Raw genomic sequence first — 22432 nt, forward strand, 5'->3', positions numbered from 1 at the left:
TTTACTGCAGCAATGTCACTTTTCTTATTTTTTCATATGGAACCATTTGCTTTGGTTGCTATTATTAAAGTGGAAAATATTATGCTACTTAATGTATTGTTTTACTAGAAAATTATCAAGGAAACATGATGTTAATGCCTAAGCAATGTCCTACTGAATGTTTTCTATTATCACATTTTCTGGTTTTACTCTGACTTTTTAATCTTTTTTCCCCAGTTATACTTTTTTTTTTTAGGCTGGATGAAGCAGCAGTGAAGGTGGTGGAGGGAAGGAGCATGCAGCACCACATGCCATGGGATATGGAGAGTGGGCTGCACACTCTGGTGGTAACGCAGCTATGACAGCTCATGTCTCCCCTGTCATTTCCCTGGCTGGTGCTGCGTGTGGTGCCATCTGATCTCAAAGCTAATTCCCTCATGATCATCACGTGTCTTTCTGTTCCCTTTGATCCATCAAGGCAATGAACCTTTCCGTGACTTTGTCTCTCTCTCTGTTTATGAGCACTTCTTCAGATGTCCCACTAAGGAGCAAAACTCTGTCTCCAAACAGTCATTAAAAGTACTGAAATATCCTACTTGAAGTATCTCCCAAGGCAAATTTGTCTAGCAGATAACCAAAATTAATTACCTAGACAATTGACATTGATATTAGTGGGAAAGCTTATGTTTTAAGCTTGCAAAATAGCAGCCATAGAGCTGTAGTTCTCTATAAAACAGTTTATAAATCTATTACGCACATTATCTGTTTAGTCTTCTAGTAATGTGGGGGGGGGGGGGGGGGTTTCCCTCTGCTTAGAAAGAGTCTTTTAAATCCTATCCCCTAGTCCTGTGTGATTTATTATTATGGTAGCATTTTATTTAAAATTATAGTCTAAAATATTTCAGTGAAAGAACTCCTAAATAACTTGATAATGGATAATAAAATATTTAAATAAAAATATTTTTCTGTGTACTTTTAAGATTAGTGCACAAACTACATCTTGATCATAATTCCTTAGCTGTTTATCTATTTCTTAATTATCTTAAAGAATACTGGAATATTGGTTATTCACTCTCTCTGTACTGTGAAGTGCAGCAGAACCTTTCTGATGAATTGCTTTTATACACTGAATGTGAAATGCTGTTTCAGTGTGAATGTACCTGACAGCTCGTACTTAACACAATTATATGTATGTACGTACTGAAGGGGCACTGTCTAATTGTCCTTAAAATCAGTAAAGGTAACATATTTTTTCAGAACACTGCACCACCGTGTCTGTCACCAGGTAATGCACACAGCAAATTCTGACACTAGAAAAAGAAAGAAAAAGCAAGCAAAATGATTTGCTCTTGGTTGAAAGCATCCTATATCACACCTATTTGCAGTGAGTACACCTACCTGCTCATCTAGATTTGTTTGAATGGAAAATCTAAAATATATCATTACTACATGCAACAAAGATTCGTTATATGCAGGAAGCAAGATGCTTTGTCAAAGCTTCTCCTGCATCATTCAGATCGTGACTTTTTTTAACTCTATAGTAAGTGTAACAGGCAGATTTGTCTGCTCTTAAATTATCTGGATTTAAATTTTAATAGTCCACATTCTAGTTGATCTTTCCGCTTTTGATTTTCTAAGAAGTCTTAAAAGTATCACTGACCAGGCTTGGATTTATCAACTTTGCCTGAAAACTAAACGTGACTGAAAAGAACAAAAAATTGATCTCAAGCAGTTTGAAATACAACACTGTTTCCTGCTGTGCAGCTAGAACCTCTGAGTTCTACCCCTCTTCGTTTGCACTGTAGCCAGTTAAACGCTTCTAGAGAATGGATGAGAGGGTCAGGAATCCTTGGGCAGTCTCACCTAAAGTAAGTCACATAATTCTCCAGTCTGTAAGACTCTCCAGTGTTTCACACCTCTAGGAATTCTCTGTAGGTTCCCTGCCTAATGCCTTTTGAGGTGCATTCTGGAGCATCCTGTTGGGCCTTCAGCTACTGTTCCATGATGACACTGGTCTTCTGCATATCTTACATCACACCAACCAACCCCATGCAGACGTCTGGGATTCCTCAGGGCATCCCGAATAGCACAAGACCTCTATGTGTGGACAAGTGAACTCAACTTTAAATGTCTATTAATAGCTAGTGGTTGTCTAAGTAATTAAACAGTGGAACCTAGAAATGATTGCTCTCTCTCCGAAGGCGGCACCTAGTGGCTACTGCGCTACATTGCTCCTCAGGCTTCGTGAACTGCATTTCCTAGGGATGAGATTCAGCTGCCCGAGTTTCTAGTGCCACTTGAGATGTCTTTGCACATCCTGCCTGGCCTCCAGCTCACGCTGCAGGTCTTGTGTCAGCCCCATCTAGGTGTCCTGGATTCTGTTTGGCATCTCAAATGCCACTAGACAACCTACATTTAAGCAAGTGAAGCCTTAGCTCTCTGAAATGAGAGCTTTGACATCCAGTACCTGCACAGGCACCTATATTTAGGTGTGTTGATCTCCTGTGAATCTCAGCTATAATACCCACTAATACAAACTAGAATACAGTCCTTTCTAGTCACGGTATTGGTATCATCACCGTCGAGATACATCATCCAGGGAATACTATACGTAAGACTTAATCTGCAACAGCTTCCGTTAGCATCTTTACCAGAGGTATGCATTGTTGTGGTAAGAATTTAATCGTGATTTTCATTGTTTCTTGAAGATGTATCTAGATTGGATATACATTATTTCAGTCCTTGTTGCTACTCTTGTAAGATAGAATAGGAATGGTCAGAATTTTGCATGTCTGTTGTTTCTTAAAGAGTGATGCTACAAAGCAATAAAAATGGGTCTTTTCACATTTGCTGGCAAGGTTCTGATCAACCAAATCCTGGACTCGTTGTTTTCCATAAATAACGGACATGGTTTGCTGGAGCGCGAGAAGATTAACCTCCTCCACCAAGCCTGCAAAGGCAAGTGCTGCCTTCGTGCTGTAACCTTAACGCCGCCCGGAGCAGCACCGCAGCCTGCCCCGGGCCAGGCCCCGGCCCCCCGCGGGGTGCTGGGCCGGGGGTCCCGCCGGCCGAGCGGGGGCCCGCGGGCAGTGCGCGCACACGGCCGCCCCTCGCTGCCGGCCCGGGATGTCGACGCCCGGCAGCGTCCCGCGCAGACACGAACGCCTGGGGACACCGGTGGCAGCTGAGGCGTGTCGCTATGAGCGGCGCGCTGCCACAGCTCGCTCTCCCATGGATTTGCCATGAGCGGAGGCCGCCAGAGCCGCCACCCCCCACGCTGCCCCCGCGTTGAGCGCGGCCTGGCGGGCCAGGCCCGGCCCGGCCCGGCCCCGCCGCCGGGTGCAGGGCAGCGGCCCGGAAGCGGGCCGCCTTCCGCTTCCCCTCTGCCCGGGAAGAGGCGGGCAGGGCCGCGGCCATGCAGGTTTCCAGCCTCAACGAGGTGAAGATCTACAGCCTGAGCGCCGGCAGGAGCCTCCCGGAGGTGAGGGGGCGGCGCGGGGAGGGCCGCCGCGACGGGACGAGGGGACGCGCCGCCGCCGGGCCCCGGCTCCTGCCGCAGGAGGAGCCAGACGCGTGTTGTGCGCCTCGGCCTGAGCCCCGGCCCGGGGCGGGGCGGCACCGGCGCTGCCCCTTCCCCGTGTGCGCGTGTGTGGAGCGTGGGGATCCTTAAGCACAACCAGCCCTGGGTCTTTGTTAAACTAAAACTGCAGTTTGAATGCGGGCGTCTCTGTAGCTGTGTTATTCTACAGGCCTTTAAAAACCACCGCTCTGTAAGTTTTCTTGGTGTGGAATGGTTTAGCTTACCGGTGGAAATCCTAAAATAGGAAAAAATTAACGGCCTGAATGTTTTACACTTCCAGTTGGATAAACTTCAAGCGATTCTCTGGTTCCTTTATGAATAGTGAGCTCAAGACTGATTTATATATTTTCTTACAGTGGCTCTCAGACAGAAAGAAGAGAGCTTTACAGAAGAAAGATGTGGGTGAGTTTTCCCATTACAGGGTCCTCAGTAATACTCAGCTCCACATCTACAACATGCAAGTCCGGCGGGAGACACTTTACTGACTCATACAAGGAAGCTATGCGTAGCTCATATTTTAAAAACTACTAAATTAAAGCTATAAATAGTTTTTTCAACTTCCTGTGTAGCTTTATGTGAACAGAATATTACCAATATTGGTTTAAATTTAAGGCATTTAACATAGGAGTTGTAGATTGTACAGAAACATGATGGATGAATTCCATGTATAGCTTATGATTGATAAAGTCCAACTATAAACTCCTCGGTGGTATTATGCTAATCTTAGAGTTCAGGAACATCATCATTTTAGGCCAGACTTGTTACACAAAATAAAAATGGCTATTTGCATACCATAGGAAGTGTTGTATAAGAAACTCAACCAACAAGAAAATACATAGAGTTGACAGGGGAATGGAATACATTATACAACATCTTAGTTGTGTAAAATGTATGATCACTATTTGCTGCTACATTATATAATTGTTACATAATTACCTCTGAAAAGACATTTATTTTGCATGGCAGTAGCTTGCTTCTCAAGAGTTAACAGACTGTGATAATCTGCATATAACATGTTAATTATACTTAAAAGATCTTTATATTTAAAAGATATTCCCTATATTCAATTAACTCAACATGCTTCCATAAGAAACCATTAGTTTTTTGGACTGATACAATTGTGCTACCTGTATAACTTTTTTTTTTTTTCTTCATAGATATCCGTAGAAGAATTGAACTTATTCAGGACTTTGAAATGCCCACAGTTTGCACAAAGATTAAGGTATCAAGAGATGGACAGTATATTATGGCAGTTGGTGAGTTAACAAAGTGTCTCTCTGTTGCAGAGGCCAAAAGTGCTAGAAAATCTTGATTGCAGAATGGTTTAGTAATTCAGGTAGAGCTGGGAAGAGTTCATTTTTAAATGTAGCTTTGAACAGAGGTTTGGAAGCTTACTCTTAAGATGTGATAGAGTGGCGGTTGTGGTAGTGATATTGTGAAACACCTCTTTTTAGAATACAGATCTTCTTAGAATCACAGAATCATAGAATGATTTGGGTAGGAAAGGGCCTTTGAAGATCATCTAGTCCAACCCCCCTGCCACTAGGGGTTTATAATACAATTAAAAACTAAACTGTTTATAATACAGTTAAAAATTAAGTTCTTAATTATTTTTATCATATGTATGTAAATTTGCTTTAAATTACTTCCGAACATCATTATTTGAGTATTGGTTTTAAAAGATGGAGGACAATGCTACATTTTGTAACTGTCAAAGCAGGATCCAAACATGAGTACTTTAGTAGGCATTAATGGTATAAGGAGACTTGGTCTTTGAGACTTACTGGAAGGTATTGTTAAGTTCTGTATGATGTATCTGGTAATCAGAAGAACCTACACAGAAGGAGGGTGCTTTCAGTCACCAAAGGCAAAAAGCAGGCCATAAGGTTATGTTACTAAGAGACATGTTTTTCCAGTCACAGAGACTTTGGTAAGATCAGAATATTTATAGTTGAAATGCAGTAAAGCCGGTATATGTAAGACATTATATTTTTTAAAAAATGCTTTAATATTATCTTTTTGTTTAATTTTTTATTAAAGATCAAATTTTTCTTTCAGGAACTTACAAGCCAAGGATCCGATGTTTTGATACTTATCAGTTATCCCAGAAATTTGAAAGATGCTTAGATTCTGAAGGTTAGTATAAGGTATGGCTGTTAGTACAAGACATTTTTCATACATAATTCAAGTTGGACTTGAGTAGAAATTTCCCTTCCTGTGCTGGAGGGACAGAATGTACTTTGAAGGAACAGAAGAATCTAGAGTAAAATATCACCTAGTCTTTATCCCTGTATTTTTCACTTTTCCCTCTCCTTCAAAATTTTTTACTCTCTTGGAGTGGTGTGATGAGTGTAGTATTTACCTTGAGCCAGTAAGTGATGGGCTCAGAGAATGAATATGGCTGAAGTCCATGCTCTGTCTGGGGAATGCGACGTGGGTGCAATGGCTGGGTAGTGGCCAGATTTCCCTTCTTTACCTTTCTGTGAAGCAGTAAGGCAGGAGAGTGCACTGTGGTTGCACTACTGTTACTGAAATGAGTTCTTACTGTTTTCTCACTGAAGCCCGAGCTCAGCAGGTGAGTTACAGGGTAAAGTGAATTCCCTGAGAGTGGTTTGTTTGGTTTGATTTTTTGTTTGTTTTCTTGGAAACAAGGTGCTTAGGGATAGATGGTAGCACGGCCAAGACCCTAAGCACACCTTGTTTTCTACTAATTTGGAGGGAGAACAACTATGGTGAGGAAAGCAAGGAGCCATCTAGACAGTGGGAAAGGGAGAATCTGCTGACAGTTAGGCTAGGGGAGGAGATCAGAGCTGCTATGGCAGAGTTTTAGGGCGCACAGATTTGGGCAATGGTGTTTGGATTTTTTGTTTGGTTTGGTTTGTTTTTTGTTAGAAGACTAGGGTGTCAGAAGACTGACTAGGGTACAGGGTTGATGAAAGCCATGAGGGAATGAGCATAGAGTGGTGGAAGCCCTAAATCATTATGGAAGAATGAAACTGGTCTAACTGTGATGTGTGTGAAAGTGATGTGAAAAATTAAAATTTGAGAACTACTGATTTAGGTGAGGAAAAGGAGAGTAGAGCATGGTGGTATTTCTTTACACTGTGCCTCAGGACTACAAGGAGCCACGCAGGGTTAAGAAACAGTGCTACAACATAGTAAGAGGGGAGGTGGTATGGGCAGGGGTTCGGAAGCTATGGCAAGAGTGAGACCCGCTTTAAAAGAGCAGGAGTCATAATAGTAAATGCTTGCTGGTAATTAAGAGCTTAAAGTAACTTTTTTTGAACTGGCATCTTACTAGACTGCAAAAGTAGGTTTAATTTGAAATGTAACAGAGTCACTTCAGGTAACTTTAAATGAGCTACCTCATTTAAATGGAACCAATTTAGCTGAAGCAGCTACTCCCTAATGTTCCCAACCCAGCTCATTTAAAACTAGGCAAAGTTCAATACGTTGCAGTGTTCAGCATGGATAGTAGCTTTCAAATTTGTGATTTTTTTTTTTTTTTTTTTGAGCCTTAAAACTTTTTCTGTGGAAGTGCTGACCCTTTAGAAGGATTGCATGTGCAGATTTGTGCACAGTATGTGTGAACTCATGTAATTTTTTATCATCTTTGACGGATTACCAAAGGTCCATGGACCACACACTCACTGAAAACCATTTGATTAGACCTTCCCCGAGCCAATAAATACATGGTTGAGCATCGTGTTGAGGAACGTGTCAAGTATACAAGAACGATAAAAAGATTACAAGATGCTTCATATGTTTCTAAAGTTTTAGAAAACTACTTACTATTTTGCAAATAAAGTTATATAATTAAAGATTTTATCACAATGCCTGCATTATGCATTGACACCTGTGGGGAATACTTATATGACTAAAGGTTAGCATGAGTGTAAATGTTTTCAGGATTTATGCCAATGCTTGCAAATAAGTTTGCTTTCTTAGTTGACTTAAAATTCTCTTGCTCTCTCCTCTAGTGGTTACGTTTGAGATTTTATCAGATGATTACTCAAAGGTATGTTTAATGTTTTCAATATATAAATGAAAAAATTGTTTAATATGTATATTAAAATGCATTTTCATATATAGTAAAGGCAATCAATCAACACAACTTTCGGAACAGAAAAGTTTTTTTAAAAAAGCAAACAGGATGAACATTTTTGTACCTTCAAAATGTTGTTTTCTTTGTCTCTTTGTATTATAATTTGCCTTACTGTTTTTGAAGTCTTTTGTCTGTAATAGAGGAAAACTTCAAATAACGATTTATCCTACAAACAAAATAATGTAGAAAATTGAATTGGTTATTCTTTCTAGGATAACATTTAGTCACGATCCCTTGTGACAAGGGATACACAGATGCACCATTTTTGAGAGGTGGGATAGATATAGGTAAGTTAATAGCCTGAATTGTCAGCGTGGTTGTAGCCATAATGATTATAAGCATATAAATAAGGCAAAGATTGTGGAGAGAAGTAATGTCTTTTTTTTTTTTTTTTGATGAAGCTGTACCTGGAGGAAATAATTGAGTTCTTAGGACCATCAGCCCTTTTTTCAGGCCCAATACAGTTACTGCTTCTAATTCTGTTTAACACCTGGCTGTTTTCTTCAGCTGCAGCAGTTGGTGTAATAAAAGATGTTACCTCTTCCTGCAAACTTTGCTTTGCTGAATCATTAAGGTGTTACATTCCAAATTAAATATGAAATTTAAGCATAAAATTTTGCTGATTTCAGTAGGACAATCCCCTTTTTTTAAGTGAAGTGTTTATTTTAATACTTTTTTTCTGAGAAGAGACCTTAGCATTTTCAGTACAGATTTGTTTTAATAAATATTTCTGTTTGATCAGGGACATTATTATCTAGCCTTCTAGCTTTAGTCTTTTCAAAATTTTTCCCCTGTGAGATTTCCAAGAATGTGCATGAATTCGAGTAGCAGAAGAAGGCGACTGATACAGTACAGTAACCTCCCACTTGTCTGTCTGTGGGAGAATGTTTCTAGTTGTACAAATCAGTTATTTGGGAGACTAAGGAACACGTTGTGTTTGCAAGTGTGTTTCTGACTGGTTATGAACAGTAAGGCTTCTGTGTGTTTTCAGCTGAAGCTGGTACTATATTTCAGACTGAAGCCCTACTTTCACAACTTAATACAACATTATTTTGGATTTTATTTTCCTAAAACTTACCAAATCATTAGAAAGAAAACTAATTTCAGGAAGCTGTCGTGTTTTGAACATGTTAGAAAGAGGGAACAATATTTGAGAAATTACACTTGAAAAGCTTAGAATCATAAAAATGTTGATTGGAAGGGGACCATCAGATATCATTTAATGCTCGAACAGGACTGTCAAAAACTGCAAGCATGGCAGTTCCACAAATTCACTGAAGAAATCGTTGCAAGGCTGCACTACCTCATCGTAAAGAATTTTTCCTTCCTGTCCAACCTGCCCAGGAAAATCTCAAATTTTCACTGTTGCTACTGCAGAGAGTTTGACTCTTGTCACTTTGGTAACTGCACTTCAGTTGCAAGCTGCTGTCAGGTTGTCCAGTGGGGTGCTCTTTGCCTGGCTAAACAAGATTCTTCCAACCTTTCTTTGTGCATTTTGTGTTCTGCCCCTTGTCTGTCTTGGTAGCCCTCTTGATGCTCTCAACATCCCTCTTGAACTGGGGGGCCCAACACTAGACACACTGCCTCATACTTAAGTAGCGCAGGGAAAATAGCTTCTCACCAGTCTGCTTCTGCTGTCCTCCTAAGGTCGCCTTTTGAGGCTTATTTGCATTTTCACAGTGAGAGCACACTGTTGGCTTTCACTCATATTGGTATCCATAAAACCAGTTACACTTCTTTGCTCTCCTAAGTTTTAGACTTAAAAGTTCTAGACTTGGACTAAGTATCAGATTTAAGAGTGAGTGATACCTTTTTTTTTTCTACAGCCTTTTACAAAAAGACGTGTATTTCTGCTTAGTAGTTTTGCCACACACCGGTGGCTATGCTTTTGCTACCCTGAGGTTGTAGTTTTCTGATAGTGACCAAAATTAATTTTGTATGAGGGAAAGACAAACATGATTTACACCGAGTTGTATCCACTGCTAATAAAAGAGGACACAAATACCTTCAAGTTCAATACTGTAGAAATTTATCCTAATATAGCAAACTTTTTGGCAATCATTAGCAGAATATTGGCTGCTTTTGGCATCTATAAAACTTTCTTAAATCTTTTTGGAAGTAGAGTGGGTGAGAAGAAAATTCACTTTTCTCATAGAAAGCAAACTTCATCATCTCTCTTCCTGGTAAAAGGTTTTTGATGGCTAACTGGTAGTGAACTAAGAGAGTGTGATATTGATATTTTAAAATTAAATACAGTTTAATTTTCTGTTCTTCTCATAGTTTATTTAGCTTCTGTACTGCATGAAGATGCAGACATTTCTTCTTTTGCAATGATGATAGAGAAAAGACTTGATCTGGGCATTGTTTCAAACAGATAAGTAAAGAGCTTTGCTTGTTGTAAACCTCCAGTTAAAAGCATGAAGGCATTAGGCACACAAAGGATTGATTGGGATGTATATGAAAAACATCATTGTATAACATCAACTGTGCAGCTGCATCTGTAATCTTGTATGAAATTGTAGTTACGCTTCTGAAAGATGATACTCTGCTTGGTCTTGGACCAGGACAAGCGAATCCATGAATAAAACCTGAAATGTTAGGGTTTCTGATATCAGAAAAAGTGTAAGTAAGGGGGGGACTTAATGGTAAATAGGCAGGAAGTACTAGCCCAAGTCAGTACTTTCTCCGTCTCATAAGGAAGAATGTACAGACACATAAATACAGACGACAGATTCAAAATAATTTGTACCTCGTCATTCCTAAGCCTCTCATCCTTATTTGCAATGCTAACAATGTAGTCCAGCAGTAGGAAATTTAAAATCTTCATTATCACTACTTTTAGAAGATCATGGACTATACGTATTCTAAACTAAACTACCACTTTTCTAATCTAAGCTAAATAGGGATGAGGCTCAGAGTCGAGAGTTAGCCTGTGATTATCCATACAATATAATTGTTTGCATGCATTGTTGCATGAGTTTGGGCCAGGCCAACTCTTCCTCCATCACACAGTGCCTGGGCATGTTTTGAGGTACAGCATGAGTGTAACGAATGGTGTGGATGATACTGTCTCTGTTTGGAGTGGGAAGAATTCCTTCATATGGTTATGAGCTGTGCCATGTTAACTTGCCATCAGGACTAGAGGGGCAGGTTCTGGCCTATATTATTTACTAGTATAGATTTAGCCTTCTAGTAATGCCTCCCTGTGGGCTCTTCCAGGTCTGAGATGTTTGTCTAAGTTTCATAAAAAAAGCAATATGCTTATTAAATTGGCAAACAATAAAAAAATGCACAAAGGTCGTTGGTGTCATTTATTGGAATGCTGCCATGCATCAGGATGTACAGCTCATGTGCTTGGTACCTATGAGCGTACTGGTGTTTGCGTGGCATTGTACCTGGAAGAAATTATTAACTCTGGCGTCTGAAAGAAGTACAGATGTTAATTTTGGTGCAGCACAACGATGATTATACTGCTTCTGGTTGCAGAGTCACTTTCAGGATGTCACGCATACTCTTGTGAATATTTAATGTTTATTAATAAAGCTCTTTGGCTAGTGAGAGTGATGAAGCACTAGTTGATTCTATAATTTTCATAGAAATGGTTTAAATGAGTTGTGATAAACCTGTGAGCTTGAAAAAAGTCACTGAAGTTTGTGCTGTAAGACAAGTTGAGGACACTGTAGTCTGCTTCTGTATATTTCAGTGCTTTCTATTTTATTTTCAGATTGTCTTCTTGCAGTGTGGCAGGTTTGTGGAGTTTCATTCACAACACGGCCATTACTACAGGACAAGAATCCCAAAATTTGGTAGAGATTTCTCTTATCACTATCCATCGTGTGACCTGTATTTTGTAGGAGCAAGGTATTAATTAAGCAGATTATTTTGTTTCACTTTTGTTAGCAATGTTTTCCAAGAATAAAATGAACTTTAAAATACCAGAAAAGTTAAAAATTGGAAGAAGTGGCAATTCCTTCCAAATTAATAATGTTTGTGAAGAATGGAAAATGTGGGAAGACTGATACTAATTCAGTTTCCTGTACTGTACCAGGTACATCATGTATTTGCAAATTTGTTATAAAAATTGTAATTCAGTGTCCTGTTTTAAAAAGTGATTAGCATCTAAGTAAGGAAAATTAAGTAACTTTCTATCCTGGGTGCTGTTTTGTTCCTGTTAAAGTGTGAGTGAAATCATAAAATAATTAATTGAGTTTGTGAGAAGACATAGTAAAAATAAAATCTTTAGGGTTTCAAACAAAATAAGTAGCAATTCAAGATGTAACATAAATCATAGGAAATTAAAACAACTTAAGGAATTAATACATCTTTTCCCTGTAAAAAAGAATAATTGGTAGGATATTGCAGTGTAATAAATATCTTTGGTGAACATGCACGTTTTTCTCTGTATTTTTAACACCAAGGAATAGATTTGTCTTATGTTTTAGCTTGTGAAGTCTGAAAATTGTGTATTTGGTAAAATTTGGCTGTCAGCAAAAATTTCTATGACTCCTCCTAACTTACAACAGTATTTTTCTGTATTCATAAGAAAAAGAAGTAATTTTGGATTTTTCCTTTGTAGTTCTGAAGTGTACAGGCTAAATCTGGAACAAGGAAGGTTTCTGAACTCCCTGCAAACTGATGCTTCGTAAGTAATCTGTAATGCGTGATGTCTGTCTGTCTGTCTTCCAGCAGGTGGAAGCAAACTACTAGCATGCTCACCATAAGTACTGTATCTGAATACAGCCCAAACGCACTGTAGAATTCAAAAGGAACATATGCCGAGCCTGGGCCTCATTTTATTTTATGTTCTGTAATTCTTTGTTCTAGTTTTTATGTTTTAATTGAGTTTTCTTTTGTGGATGTTTTAAAATTGCTTAATATAGACTTGTAATAAGTATTATATAACTTGATCTTAAGAGCGTTTCATTAAAACTTTGCCATTATTGCTCAATTTAGCCATCATATAGAGATCTACCCACAGGGTATGTACTTTCCCAGACATGTCTTTGTCCTTCTGCTCTTGGAGTAGCCCAAAGAGAATTTTTATATCTCCAGCATGTGTCTGATTCTTTTGAAAACCCTACCAGAGCAGGAGCTGGGCTTCTTTCATGCGGGGAGAGGCAGATGAGAAGAACAGACTTGACTAGATAAAGTGGCCACTTGGTGGGCGACAGCTGGTGCTCAGTGGGTAGTATAGCTTAATGGACGAAGCAGTATTTGGGAAAGCACAATACAGAAACTGAGCAGCAGGAAAAAAAAAAAAAACGGGAATCCTGGAGCGGGAGAGCTAAGGGTGCAGTATAAAATCTGAATTAGAGAGATGAGAGTTGAAATTGTGAGGAGGTTGTGAGGTGGGGGAGTTGGATGAGTTATAGAATTAGAGATGGAGGGCTTTGAATGGAAGAAGTTGGAAAGTGTCAGGATGAGTGGTGTAAAGAGGAGTATTTGTACTTTGGAAGAACTGTTGTAGAAATACAAGGCTCTTGGGTGCTCTGTTGAGAAATAGGGCACTTGGGTGAGGGAAAGAAAGACAGGCCATTCATCATAATATGTTGGACGTGATCAGGAAGACCTTTTGACATAATTGAGTTGTTTAAGAATATAGTGGAGCAGAGCGATACAGCAAGGCTTGGTGGTAGGTTGTGGTATGGGCAGAGAAACACAATCATTCAGGTTGGATTGAACCTCAGAGCTCAGCCTCCTGCTGAAGGCATGGTCACACTGAATTCAGATAAATTTTCCCAGGGGGTCTTGAAGACTCCAGGGATGGAAATTCCACAGCCTCTGTGGGCAAACCTGTTCCAGTGCTTAATTATCTGCATAGTGTAAAAATATTATCCTTGCACCCAGTTGGAACCTTACCTGTTTCAAGTGATCAGCACTGTCTTTGATGGCTCCAAACTCTTGGTAAGCTCCTCTTAAGTACAGGAAGCTGCTATTAAGTGGTCATCTGTCCCTCTCTCCAGCTTTTGCTTTTCCAGGCTGAGCAATAGTGTACATGATTACAGAAATTTTTTAGTTGTTCATGTGTTAAATTATTCTGAGGTCATTAAACTTGCTCCTTTTTCTGTTTTAGAGAGAGTAATGTCTGTGACATAAATCCTGTACACTTCCTGTTTGCTATGGGGACGGCTGAGGTAAATGTTTGCATTCCTTTTATAAAAAGGGCAGTAGCGTTTGTTTCTTTTTTATATTAGTTTGCATGAGGATAAGAAGAAGTCCTGACAGGAAGCTAGTTAATTAATTTGATCTCATTTGCTGTGTTAAGTACAGATCTGTTAAACAAGATGACTTTTTAGAGCATAGTGCAGATACAATTTCTGAGCTACCTTGGTTGTTGAGATCCTCGAGATTTGCAGATGGGAGAGAAAATAATGTTATCTTGTTTTACATTATAGCCATCTGCAGAAATTCGCTAGCATGTGTGCCCTATTAATCTTCAGAATTTAGAGTTAATGATTTTGATTCAGATCACATTTTTAAAAAACATAAATGAAATGTGTGCAGCTTGTGTGCCGTTATTAGAACAACTCATGTCAACCTAGAAAATTTGATTAATTATTCATAGATTAAATAGTTCATAATTTTATCTAAACATTTTCAGAATACCATACATCTGTTGCATAATCTTGAAACACATTTTCTAAACTGTTTAGGGTAAAGTGGAATGCTGGGATCCTAGAACTAGAAATCGAGTTGGGCTGTTGGACTGTGCTTTAAGCAGTGTGACAGCAGACACGGAGTGAGTAAAGGCTACCTTTTCAAAGTTTGTTTTTTCAGAAGTTTTGCTTTTAGAAATAAATCCCACTTTGCATTAAAATGACCTGCCCATGGTCTTCTCATTGCTGGTGTGAATAAAGGGTTTTCTGTAGTTATAAAGGAGTCTCTTAGTTATTGATCTGAGTAGTAGTGGCCAATTTTCTATACAACCACAAGTTGTGAATGTAAACAATGCAGCTTTTTGAAATAGTATTTCTGAGTGATATCTGTAAATTAATTTACATTCATTATCTTAGCTATTTTTAACATTTTAAAAATTATTGGTGGCCTTTATTGAAAGAATGTCTAACTGTAAGCATTGTGCTTTGCAGGATAGATGGTTTACCATCCATTTCAGCACTGAAATTTGATGGAGCTTTGAATATGGCTGTTGGAACATCTACTGGGCAGGTAAACTTAACTTCATCTACAACAGTTCTTAGGAGAGCCTGTTCTTGCAGTTGCCAGTCCAAGTCTATCATACATTGAGTGCACTTACTGTAATGTAAATATATATTAATACAGGTATTTATAAGAGCATAAATTGCATGTATAGCGTAGTAATTGTCATTCTTAAACTGCAAATTAATTTTGTCATATCGTCTTGCTCTTTGAAATACTGTAGGGACCACTTAAAATCATCACAAACTACATGCTATATAACTTCAAATCTGCAGTTTTCTTATGATGTAAGAGTCAAGTATGTGGGGAAGTTGCTGCTTTTTGAGACTGTCAGTGCTATCTCAGTGCAACATATATGCTCTTCCTTATCTTGGTGGTGGCTAAAGAAGCAGAAGTGATTGTCTTTCAACTACTGTTTTTACTATCTTGTCTTTCTATAAGGGATCATTTCAATTCATTTAGTCATCATTGCTATCGTATTTGTAAAGTGGAGCATGGGAATTTTTTGCCATCTTCATCAGTTTTTTCATGTGTTTAGAAAACTAGCTTGTTCAAGAGCAGATACGTATGTAAGAGCTGTGTTTGTGATAGTATACATGTCAGGCAAGTTTTATTGGAGATTGTATTTTTTTATTAAACAAACTGATAATATTTTGTCCCCCAAATTATTAGTATTCACGCTTTGGGTGTGAAAGATTTAAGGCCTTTCTGCAGTTCCATAGGAAACTTTGGAGATAAAAATGCAGGATTTTGGAAGACAAGGCCTGTACTCTCTACTTTCCTTAATACAGAAAATTACATTCCATGGTGTTTCACTGAGTGAAAGGGATACTCAATGAATGTGGAAGGATCTGAAATTTTAAATATTTTAAGAACAGCCCAAGAATTTGAACATGAAATAATAGTAATTAAGAAATACTAAGAGCCTTGAAAATGGTTTATTTTTTCAGTAGAAATTAAAAAGACTTCAGAAAGATGGTGAGCTCTTAAATTTGTTCTTAATTTTTCTAGACCGAAGCATTCTGAGGTTAAAATATATTGCCAGAATAAACTGGGCTCACTTAATAAGCTGTTTTCAGAATTTAAAATGATTTCTTTTACATAAATCCTGTCTGTGTATTTAAGTAAAAAAATCTCAAGTTTAGTTAAATCTTTAGTGAAGATCTGGTGTGTGTGACTTTCTCTTGATCTTACAATATTGTAAGTTTAATCTGTCTCTTATTCTTCAAGGTTTTATTATATGATCTCCGGTCTAGTAATCCATTAATAGTCAAAGATCACCACTATGGCCTGCCTATTAAGTCAATTCAGTTTCAGCGTCAGTTGGATTTAATTATCTCTGCAGATTCTCGAATCATAAAAATGTGGAACAAAGATACAGTAAGTGTTTTTATGTTGCTGCATTCAGATTTTTTAATTTTTACTTTCTTTTTGTTTTTTTTCATGCAGCTTGAATAAAGCAGCTGACATTCAGTGTAGTAAATTGGGTTTTTAATGTGTCCTAATTTACATAGCGTTTTGTCCCATCTGACTAAAACCAACATCTGGGAAGTTGCTCAACAGCCTGTCAGGTACAAAGATAAAGTCTTTGGTATTTTTTTTAGCTGTTTGTACATGTCTGCCTAAGATGCTTCTTTCAGTAGAAGGATTTACACCTAAAAAGTAGTATCTTAGCCATTGCCCTGGTTTTTGTATTTTTCACAGTGTGCTTGAACACATCCAGTTATGATTTTTTCATCAGAGAAAACATGGTTATTCCAATTCCCTGCCTAAAGAAGGGCTAACTTCAAAGGTACATCAGTTAGTTTATGACCTATTGAAATCAGGTGCTGCTTATTTTCACCAAAATTATTTGGCCATTGAAGCAGATACTATGCAAGATCCAAATAACAATTGTGTATTATGCTGTATTAATGGATTATGTTGCAGCAGGCAACGCCTTTATCCCTGCCTTTTGCACATTTAAGTGAAATTGCAATCTCTAATTTTCATAACACTTTCATTATATTATGTTGTTCTTTTTCTTATCTTCTTGTCAGTGAAGCTTGCACAAAATGTTACCCCATAGATTCATAGTAATACTACTGTAACTTGGTTTGGTTTGAGAGGCTTCTTTAGTCATCATATTCCTTCTAAAAGACATGCTCCATCTATGCTTTTCTGGCTTTATAGTGAAACATATCAAGAGCAGTTGTAGTTTAGAGGCACTTTTTTCTGACTATTTCAGGCAGTCATTTCTCTATTGTTGTGCTTCTTCATGAACTTTCAACAGCCTCTCTTATTTTTTCTGTGATCGCAAGCAGTTTTTTGTAAGCTGCTCTGCAGTTATTTTTTATTGTTTAAAAGAGAAAATAGATTATTGGATATTATTTAAAACATCTGCAGTGGCCTCTCTCCATTTTTCCTAGGTATATATATTTCCATCATTGAGAATGAAACACTAAGGTTTGTCAGGTGGCCTCTGCAGTGGGAAAAGGGAGGGTTTCTTACTGCTGGAAGGCAAAGATAGCTTTGGACTCTTTCCTAGAGTATGTTCCAGCTGGCTCCACCTCTCCCAGATGTTGGTTCCTGACTATCTCTGGCAGGGAACCAACTGCAGAGGCAGACTGCGGGGTGGAGAGCATATGGCTTTGATACCAGAATAGCCCCATGCTGAGACGTGCCTTGGGGTGGGGAGCATGAGGCTTTTGTCTGCTAAGACCAGGGTGGGGGAGGACTCTTATTAATCATCGGGGAGAGACCAGAGGTGGGTGGGGTAACAGCATGTAACTGGGAGGGAAAGGAAGGGCCCAGAAAGGTAGGTGGGATTGCTGCAGGGAAAGAAGAAAGAGGAATAGGATCAAAATTTGCTCTGTTCCTGTCCCTCATTTAGAACCGTGTAGGCATGTACTCTCATGCTTCAGATTCTGTGGCCCAGTTCTTAGAGACTCTTCCTTTACTGGCTGTCTTGCGTGTTGGCTTATAAGAGCACCTGTATTTTGTCTGGGTTTTTCAGACTCTGTTCCAATTCTTACTTTTTTGAGAATGTTGTTTCCTGCTTTTACCTCTTTCTTAAATAACATTTATAACTTCAATTCGGATCTAAGCTAGATACCGCTGGATGCTTTTACTACTTTTATATTTAGACCTCTTCAATTTTATAAGTTTATAAATTATAAATAAAGTGCTGAGCTACTTTTCCTTTCATGTAGACATGAGCAGAGTGGAAGAACCAAGCTCCAGAATCAAATTCCACTCCCAATCCATCATTTCAGCTAATGATACTTAACAAAATAAAATTATTTAAAACTACCACATTCAGAGTTGAACAAAATGAGGGTTACACTGACAATGTGCCAGGAATTTATGGACCTCACCCTGCCTTTTGTATAAAATAAAGTAAATCTGACACATATATTTTCAACACAGAAGTGTGAGCTGAGAAATTAGAGGTGCTACTGTACATTGCTGTGTCTTCAGTAACCAGTAGAGTTCACTTCCTTGAAGGAGATCAGTTCAGATATTTTAATAACATTTTATTGTTTTACAATATCTGTTCCATCTTTATTCCATCATATTTCTTAGCTTCTATAATGGCTATTCTTAATGTTTAAATTTACTAAATTTAATTATATTGTTTGGAGTTCTTTATAATATATTTTGTTCCTACAATTTCAGGGGAAGATATTTACTTCAATGGAGCCAGAATATGATATCAATGATGTCTGCCTGTATCCAGATTCAGGTACATTAGATATATTAATGTCTTACTAAGTTCAAGAGGGAAACCTTGTGTTAACCCAAGCTGTGATCTTTTTTTCTGTTTAGGTGATAGGAATTAGGTCTACTTTCCTCCTCATGACAGAGCTAGGAAAAAATGATTACTTCTCAGTGTCATTTCTTCCTCTGCATCTGTATTAAATTGGAGCCTCTTTGTAGTTAGAAGCTGCTGTGCTGTCAATTGAGTGATTGACCTCTTTTGCTCTTTCAAGTATCTGTTTAATTTCATAAGAATAGGAATTTTGGCCTTTTGTCTCAAGCTAAGATGAGTTAGAGCTTGCTTTCTAGAGCTAGGAAAAAATCTCTTTACAGCAAACTTACAAATTTTTACAAGTGTTTACAGCTATTTGATTTTTCCTTGTTTTGGATATAGCACTTACTGTGCCCTCCCCTTAGATTGAATACTTTGGTTTTAAGTGTAGATTCCTAAATGCACAGATTTGCATGCCTTTTGTGACTGTTTTCAAATTTGTGGCATCTCATAACATATTTAGAAGTCAAAACTGAGGGTCACTTTTAACCAAAGTTTCCGGATCCTACCTTATGAGTAAAGATACTTGACAAAATGGTGATTTTGTGTGCACATGTGCTTTGGTTGTACCTCAGATTGCAACTGGCCTTAATTTTCCCTGCTTGATCTGGGTTGCTTAGTTCTTTACTACTATGTGACACCTACTTCCTTTTTAGAAAGCAGTATTGAAAAGATGAGATAAAAATTAGAGCCACTAGGATGGCACAGGACAAAATTCTTGATCCAGAGAATGCCTGTGTTGCAAACTCTGCTATTATCTTAATTTTAGAGAGAGGTAGCAGCAAAGACAGAGCAACTTAACTTTGATTCATACTAGCAGCTCAAATTCAAGATTGTAGATAAGTGAGTTTGAGATTTCTAACGAGTTAAAACTTATCTTGTCTTTTCTGCCAACTTCAGTTAAGAATGTGTCCTTTTTTTTTTTTTTTAAGATGAGCACTTAAATACTGATTGCTGCTGAGATGGTGGGCATTTTTTACCTTATGCAGCAGCAAAACTGTAATGGTCTGCAGGACCTTGCTGATGAAAATACTCACTTCCATGCTGCTCAAGTTTAGCCCCCTCTGAAACAGTGTTTCACTACTTAGGAATTGCGCTAGATTTTTCTGAGGCCTCAAAAAGACATTGATGCCATTTTGTGTTCCATATATATATAAATATATTTGTCTTTCCCAGATCCTAAAATGCCAGAAATAATGTAAGCAAAGAATTGAAGCCTGCCAAAACCAGAACTTTATGGCACAGGGCTGAGGGCACATCTCGTGTGCCCTGGTTGTATGTATGAGTTCACTTGGGTGTATTTGAGAGTAACTGTGTGGTAACAGTGTAGACTGTGCAACATGGATGTAGACAAACCTGATTTTCTCTCATCCGTAGTGGCTACAGAGATCGATCATTGGAGTGAATTTTATCTTTAGCATTTCATCCAGGTTTCACCTTTGATGAGCTTATTAATTTGATCCAAAAGAGAACCCAGGAGTGAATGAACATCCATGCAGCATTGGTAGTGAAGGGCTCATGACAGGGAGTGAAACAGAAGTCAGTTATTTGACAATGTAGGATCTTAGCGTAATTTAGGTTGGAAGGGACCTCTGGGGGTCATATATTTCATGATCAAAGCAGGGCCAAACTTGAAGTTAGATCCAACAGCAAAGTCTGATGAGGTTGCTCAGGTGATAACCAGTCAAGTTTGAATATCTACAAGGATGGATGTTACTCAGCTATGGATGCTCTGTAGCCTCTGTGGTATGTAGACAGGCCTCAGGTGCTTTTGCAGAAATTATTTCCATGAGACTCTGCAGGAGGAATCTTGTGCACAAAGAACTGAATCCACGTATCTCCCTGATGTTGCTTATTGGATGTTACTTCTTCATGTGTCTGTGTTCTAGATCTAGATTAGTGATCTAGATTGTGCATTCCAGTCCTGTGTCCCATGTCTCCTCCTTGAGTCAGTTCTGCTTTTCTTATTGTTCTTTCTTCAACTGTGTCTGTAGCGGACAGGTGGAAGTCTTTTGGTAAGAACTGTTGTGGGATGAAAATTAGGTTGTATTTTATAATTATATGGAGACAGAGGGGAAAAACCAGAACATGTTGCAGTGGAAATTAAGAGATTTAAGGTAAGAGGTGGTGCACTGCATGTTTGTCATAAATACTGTTGCTCTAGAATTTAAGATGCCTAGCCACCACCTCATGCTCATTCAGAATTCAAAGAATAATAATGGTTGAACATCTGAAAATAAGGAAATATTTTCAGTAATACAAGCTTGCAATTGTGGAAAGCTGGAAATATAATATTACCTAAGTACCAGTATGGCTAGGGCACAGTGCTCTCATTGGTGCCCCCAGCATTCTCAGAGCACTGCTGGATATTCCTGAAGCCAGCATGGCACAGGAAACCCAAGAGATTGTTGCCTAGCTTGTGTTTTAACACTTCATGTGAAACTGCTGCTCAGAAAGCCCGTACCCTAACCTCAGCCTTATGAAATAGTTTTAACACTGCATTGTCATAACTATAAACAAAATTTTAAAAAGATTTGGAAAAGTGAAACTATATTGTAACATAAAACATCTGCTGACTATTTCAGAAATATTTCAGGATAAGAGAAGACCTAAGGATGTCATCTGTCTGGACTTTGACACAGTCCCTCACAACATCCTCCTCTCTAAATTGGAGAGATATGGATTTGATGGGTGGACTGTTCAGTGGATGAGAAATTGGTTGGATGGTCGCATCCAGTGGGTAGTGGTCAATGGCTCAATGTCCAGATGGAGATCGGTGACAAGTGGTGGTCCTCAAGGGTCCGTATTGGTTCCAGTACTGTTTAATATCTTCATCAGTGACATAGACAGTGGGATTGAGTGCACCCTTAGCAAGTTTGCAGATGACGCCAAGCTGAGTGGTGCAGTTGACGCACCTGAGGGATGGGATGCCATCCAGAGGGACCTGGACAAGTTGAAGAAGAGGGCCCATGTGAACCTCATGAGGTTCAACAAGGTGAAGTACAAGGTCCTGCACCTGGGTGGGGGCAACCCCTGGTGTCAACACAGGCTGAGGGATGAAGGGATTGAGAGCAGCCTTGCTGAGAAGGACTTGGGGGTACTGGTGGATGAAAAGCTGGACATAACCCAGCAATGTGCATTTGCAACCCAGAAAGCCAACCACATCCTGGGCTGCATCAAAAGAAGCGTAGCCAGTAGGTCAAGGGAGGAGATTCTACCCCTCTACTCCACTCTCATGAGACCCCGCCTGCAGTACTGCATCGAGCTCTGGAGTCCTCAGCACAGGACAGAGATGGACCTGTTGGAGTGGATCCAGAGGAGGCCACAAAAATGGTCAGGGGGATCGAACACCTCTTGTGAGGAAAGGCTGAGAGCTGGGGTTATTCAGTCTGGAGAAGAGAAGGCTCTGGGGAGACCTTATTGCAGCCTTTCTTAAAGGGGACTTACAGAAAGATGGAGACAAACTTGTTAGTAGGGCCTGTTGCAACAGGATGAGGTGTAATGGTTTTAAACTGAAAAAGAGTAGATTTAGACTAGATATGAGGAAGGAATTTTTTACAATGAGGGTGATGAAACACTGGAACAGGCTGCCCAGAGAGGTGGTAGATGCCCCCTCCCTGGAAGTGTTCAAGGCCAGGTTGGACGGGGCTTTGAGCAACCTGGTCTAGTGGAAGGTGCCCCTGCCCATGGCAGGGGGGTTGGACTAGATGGTCTTTTAAGGTCCCTTCCAACCTGAACTATTCTATGATATATGGTAAAGTGTGAATCAATATAATGTGAATTATTCGTTTTTGATAGTTTTGTGGGAGTTTTGTTGTAG

General features: G+C 39.0%; 1 protein-coding gene across 1 annotated transcript in view; it reads left to right on the plus strand.

Moving 5' to 3' along the window:
* The first annotated feature begins 3322 nt into the window (after window positions 1-3322).
* Window positions 3323-22432, plus strand: part of NOL10 (nucleolar protein 10) — a 53275-nt gene continuing 34165 nt past the window's right edge. The window contains exons 1-12 of the mRNA XM_074861565.1: window positions 3323-3460; window positions 3916-3961; window positions 4717-4815; window positions 5618-5695; window positions 7540-7577; window positions 11389-11525; window positions 12241-12306; window positions 13738-13798; window positions 14318-14403; window positions 14753-14831; window positions 16053-16202; window positions 18480-18546. Of these exons, the coding sequence (XP_074717666.1) occupies window positions 3395-3460; window positions 3916-3961; window positions 4717-4815; window positions 5618-5695; window positions 7540-7577; window positions 11389-11525; window positions 12241-12306; window positions 13738-13798; window positions 14318-14403; window positions 14753-14831; window positions 16053-16202; window positions 18480-18546 (973 nt within the window). The 5' untranslated portion in view covers window positions 3323-3394. The remainder of the gene's footprint in view (window positions 3461-3915; window positions 3962-4716; window positions 4816-5617; window positions 5696-7539; window positions 7578-11388; window positions 11526-12240; window positions 12307-13737; window positions 13799-14317; window positions 14404-14752; window positions 14832-16052; window positions 16203-18479; window positions 18547-22432) is intronic.

Source organism: Strix uralensis, chromosome 3 (genome assembly GCF_047716275.1).
Source record: "Strix uralensis isolate ZFMK-TIS-50842 chromosome 3, bStrUra1, whole genome shotgun sequence".
NCBI lineage: Eukaryota > Metazoa > Chordata > Aves > Strigiformes > Strigidae > Strix > Strix uralensis.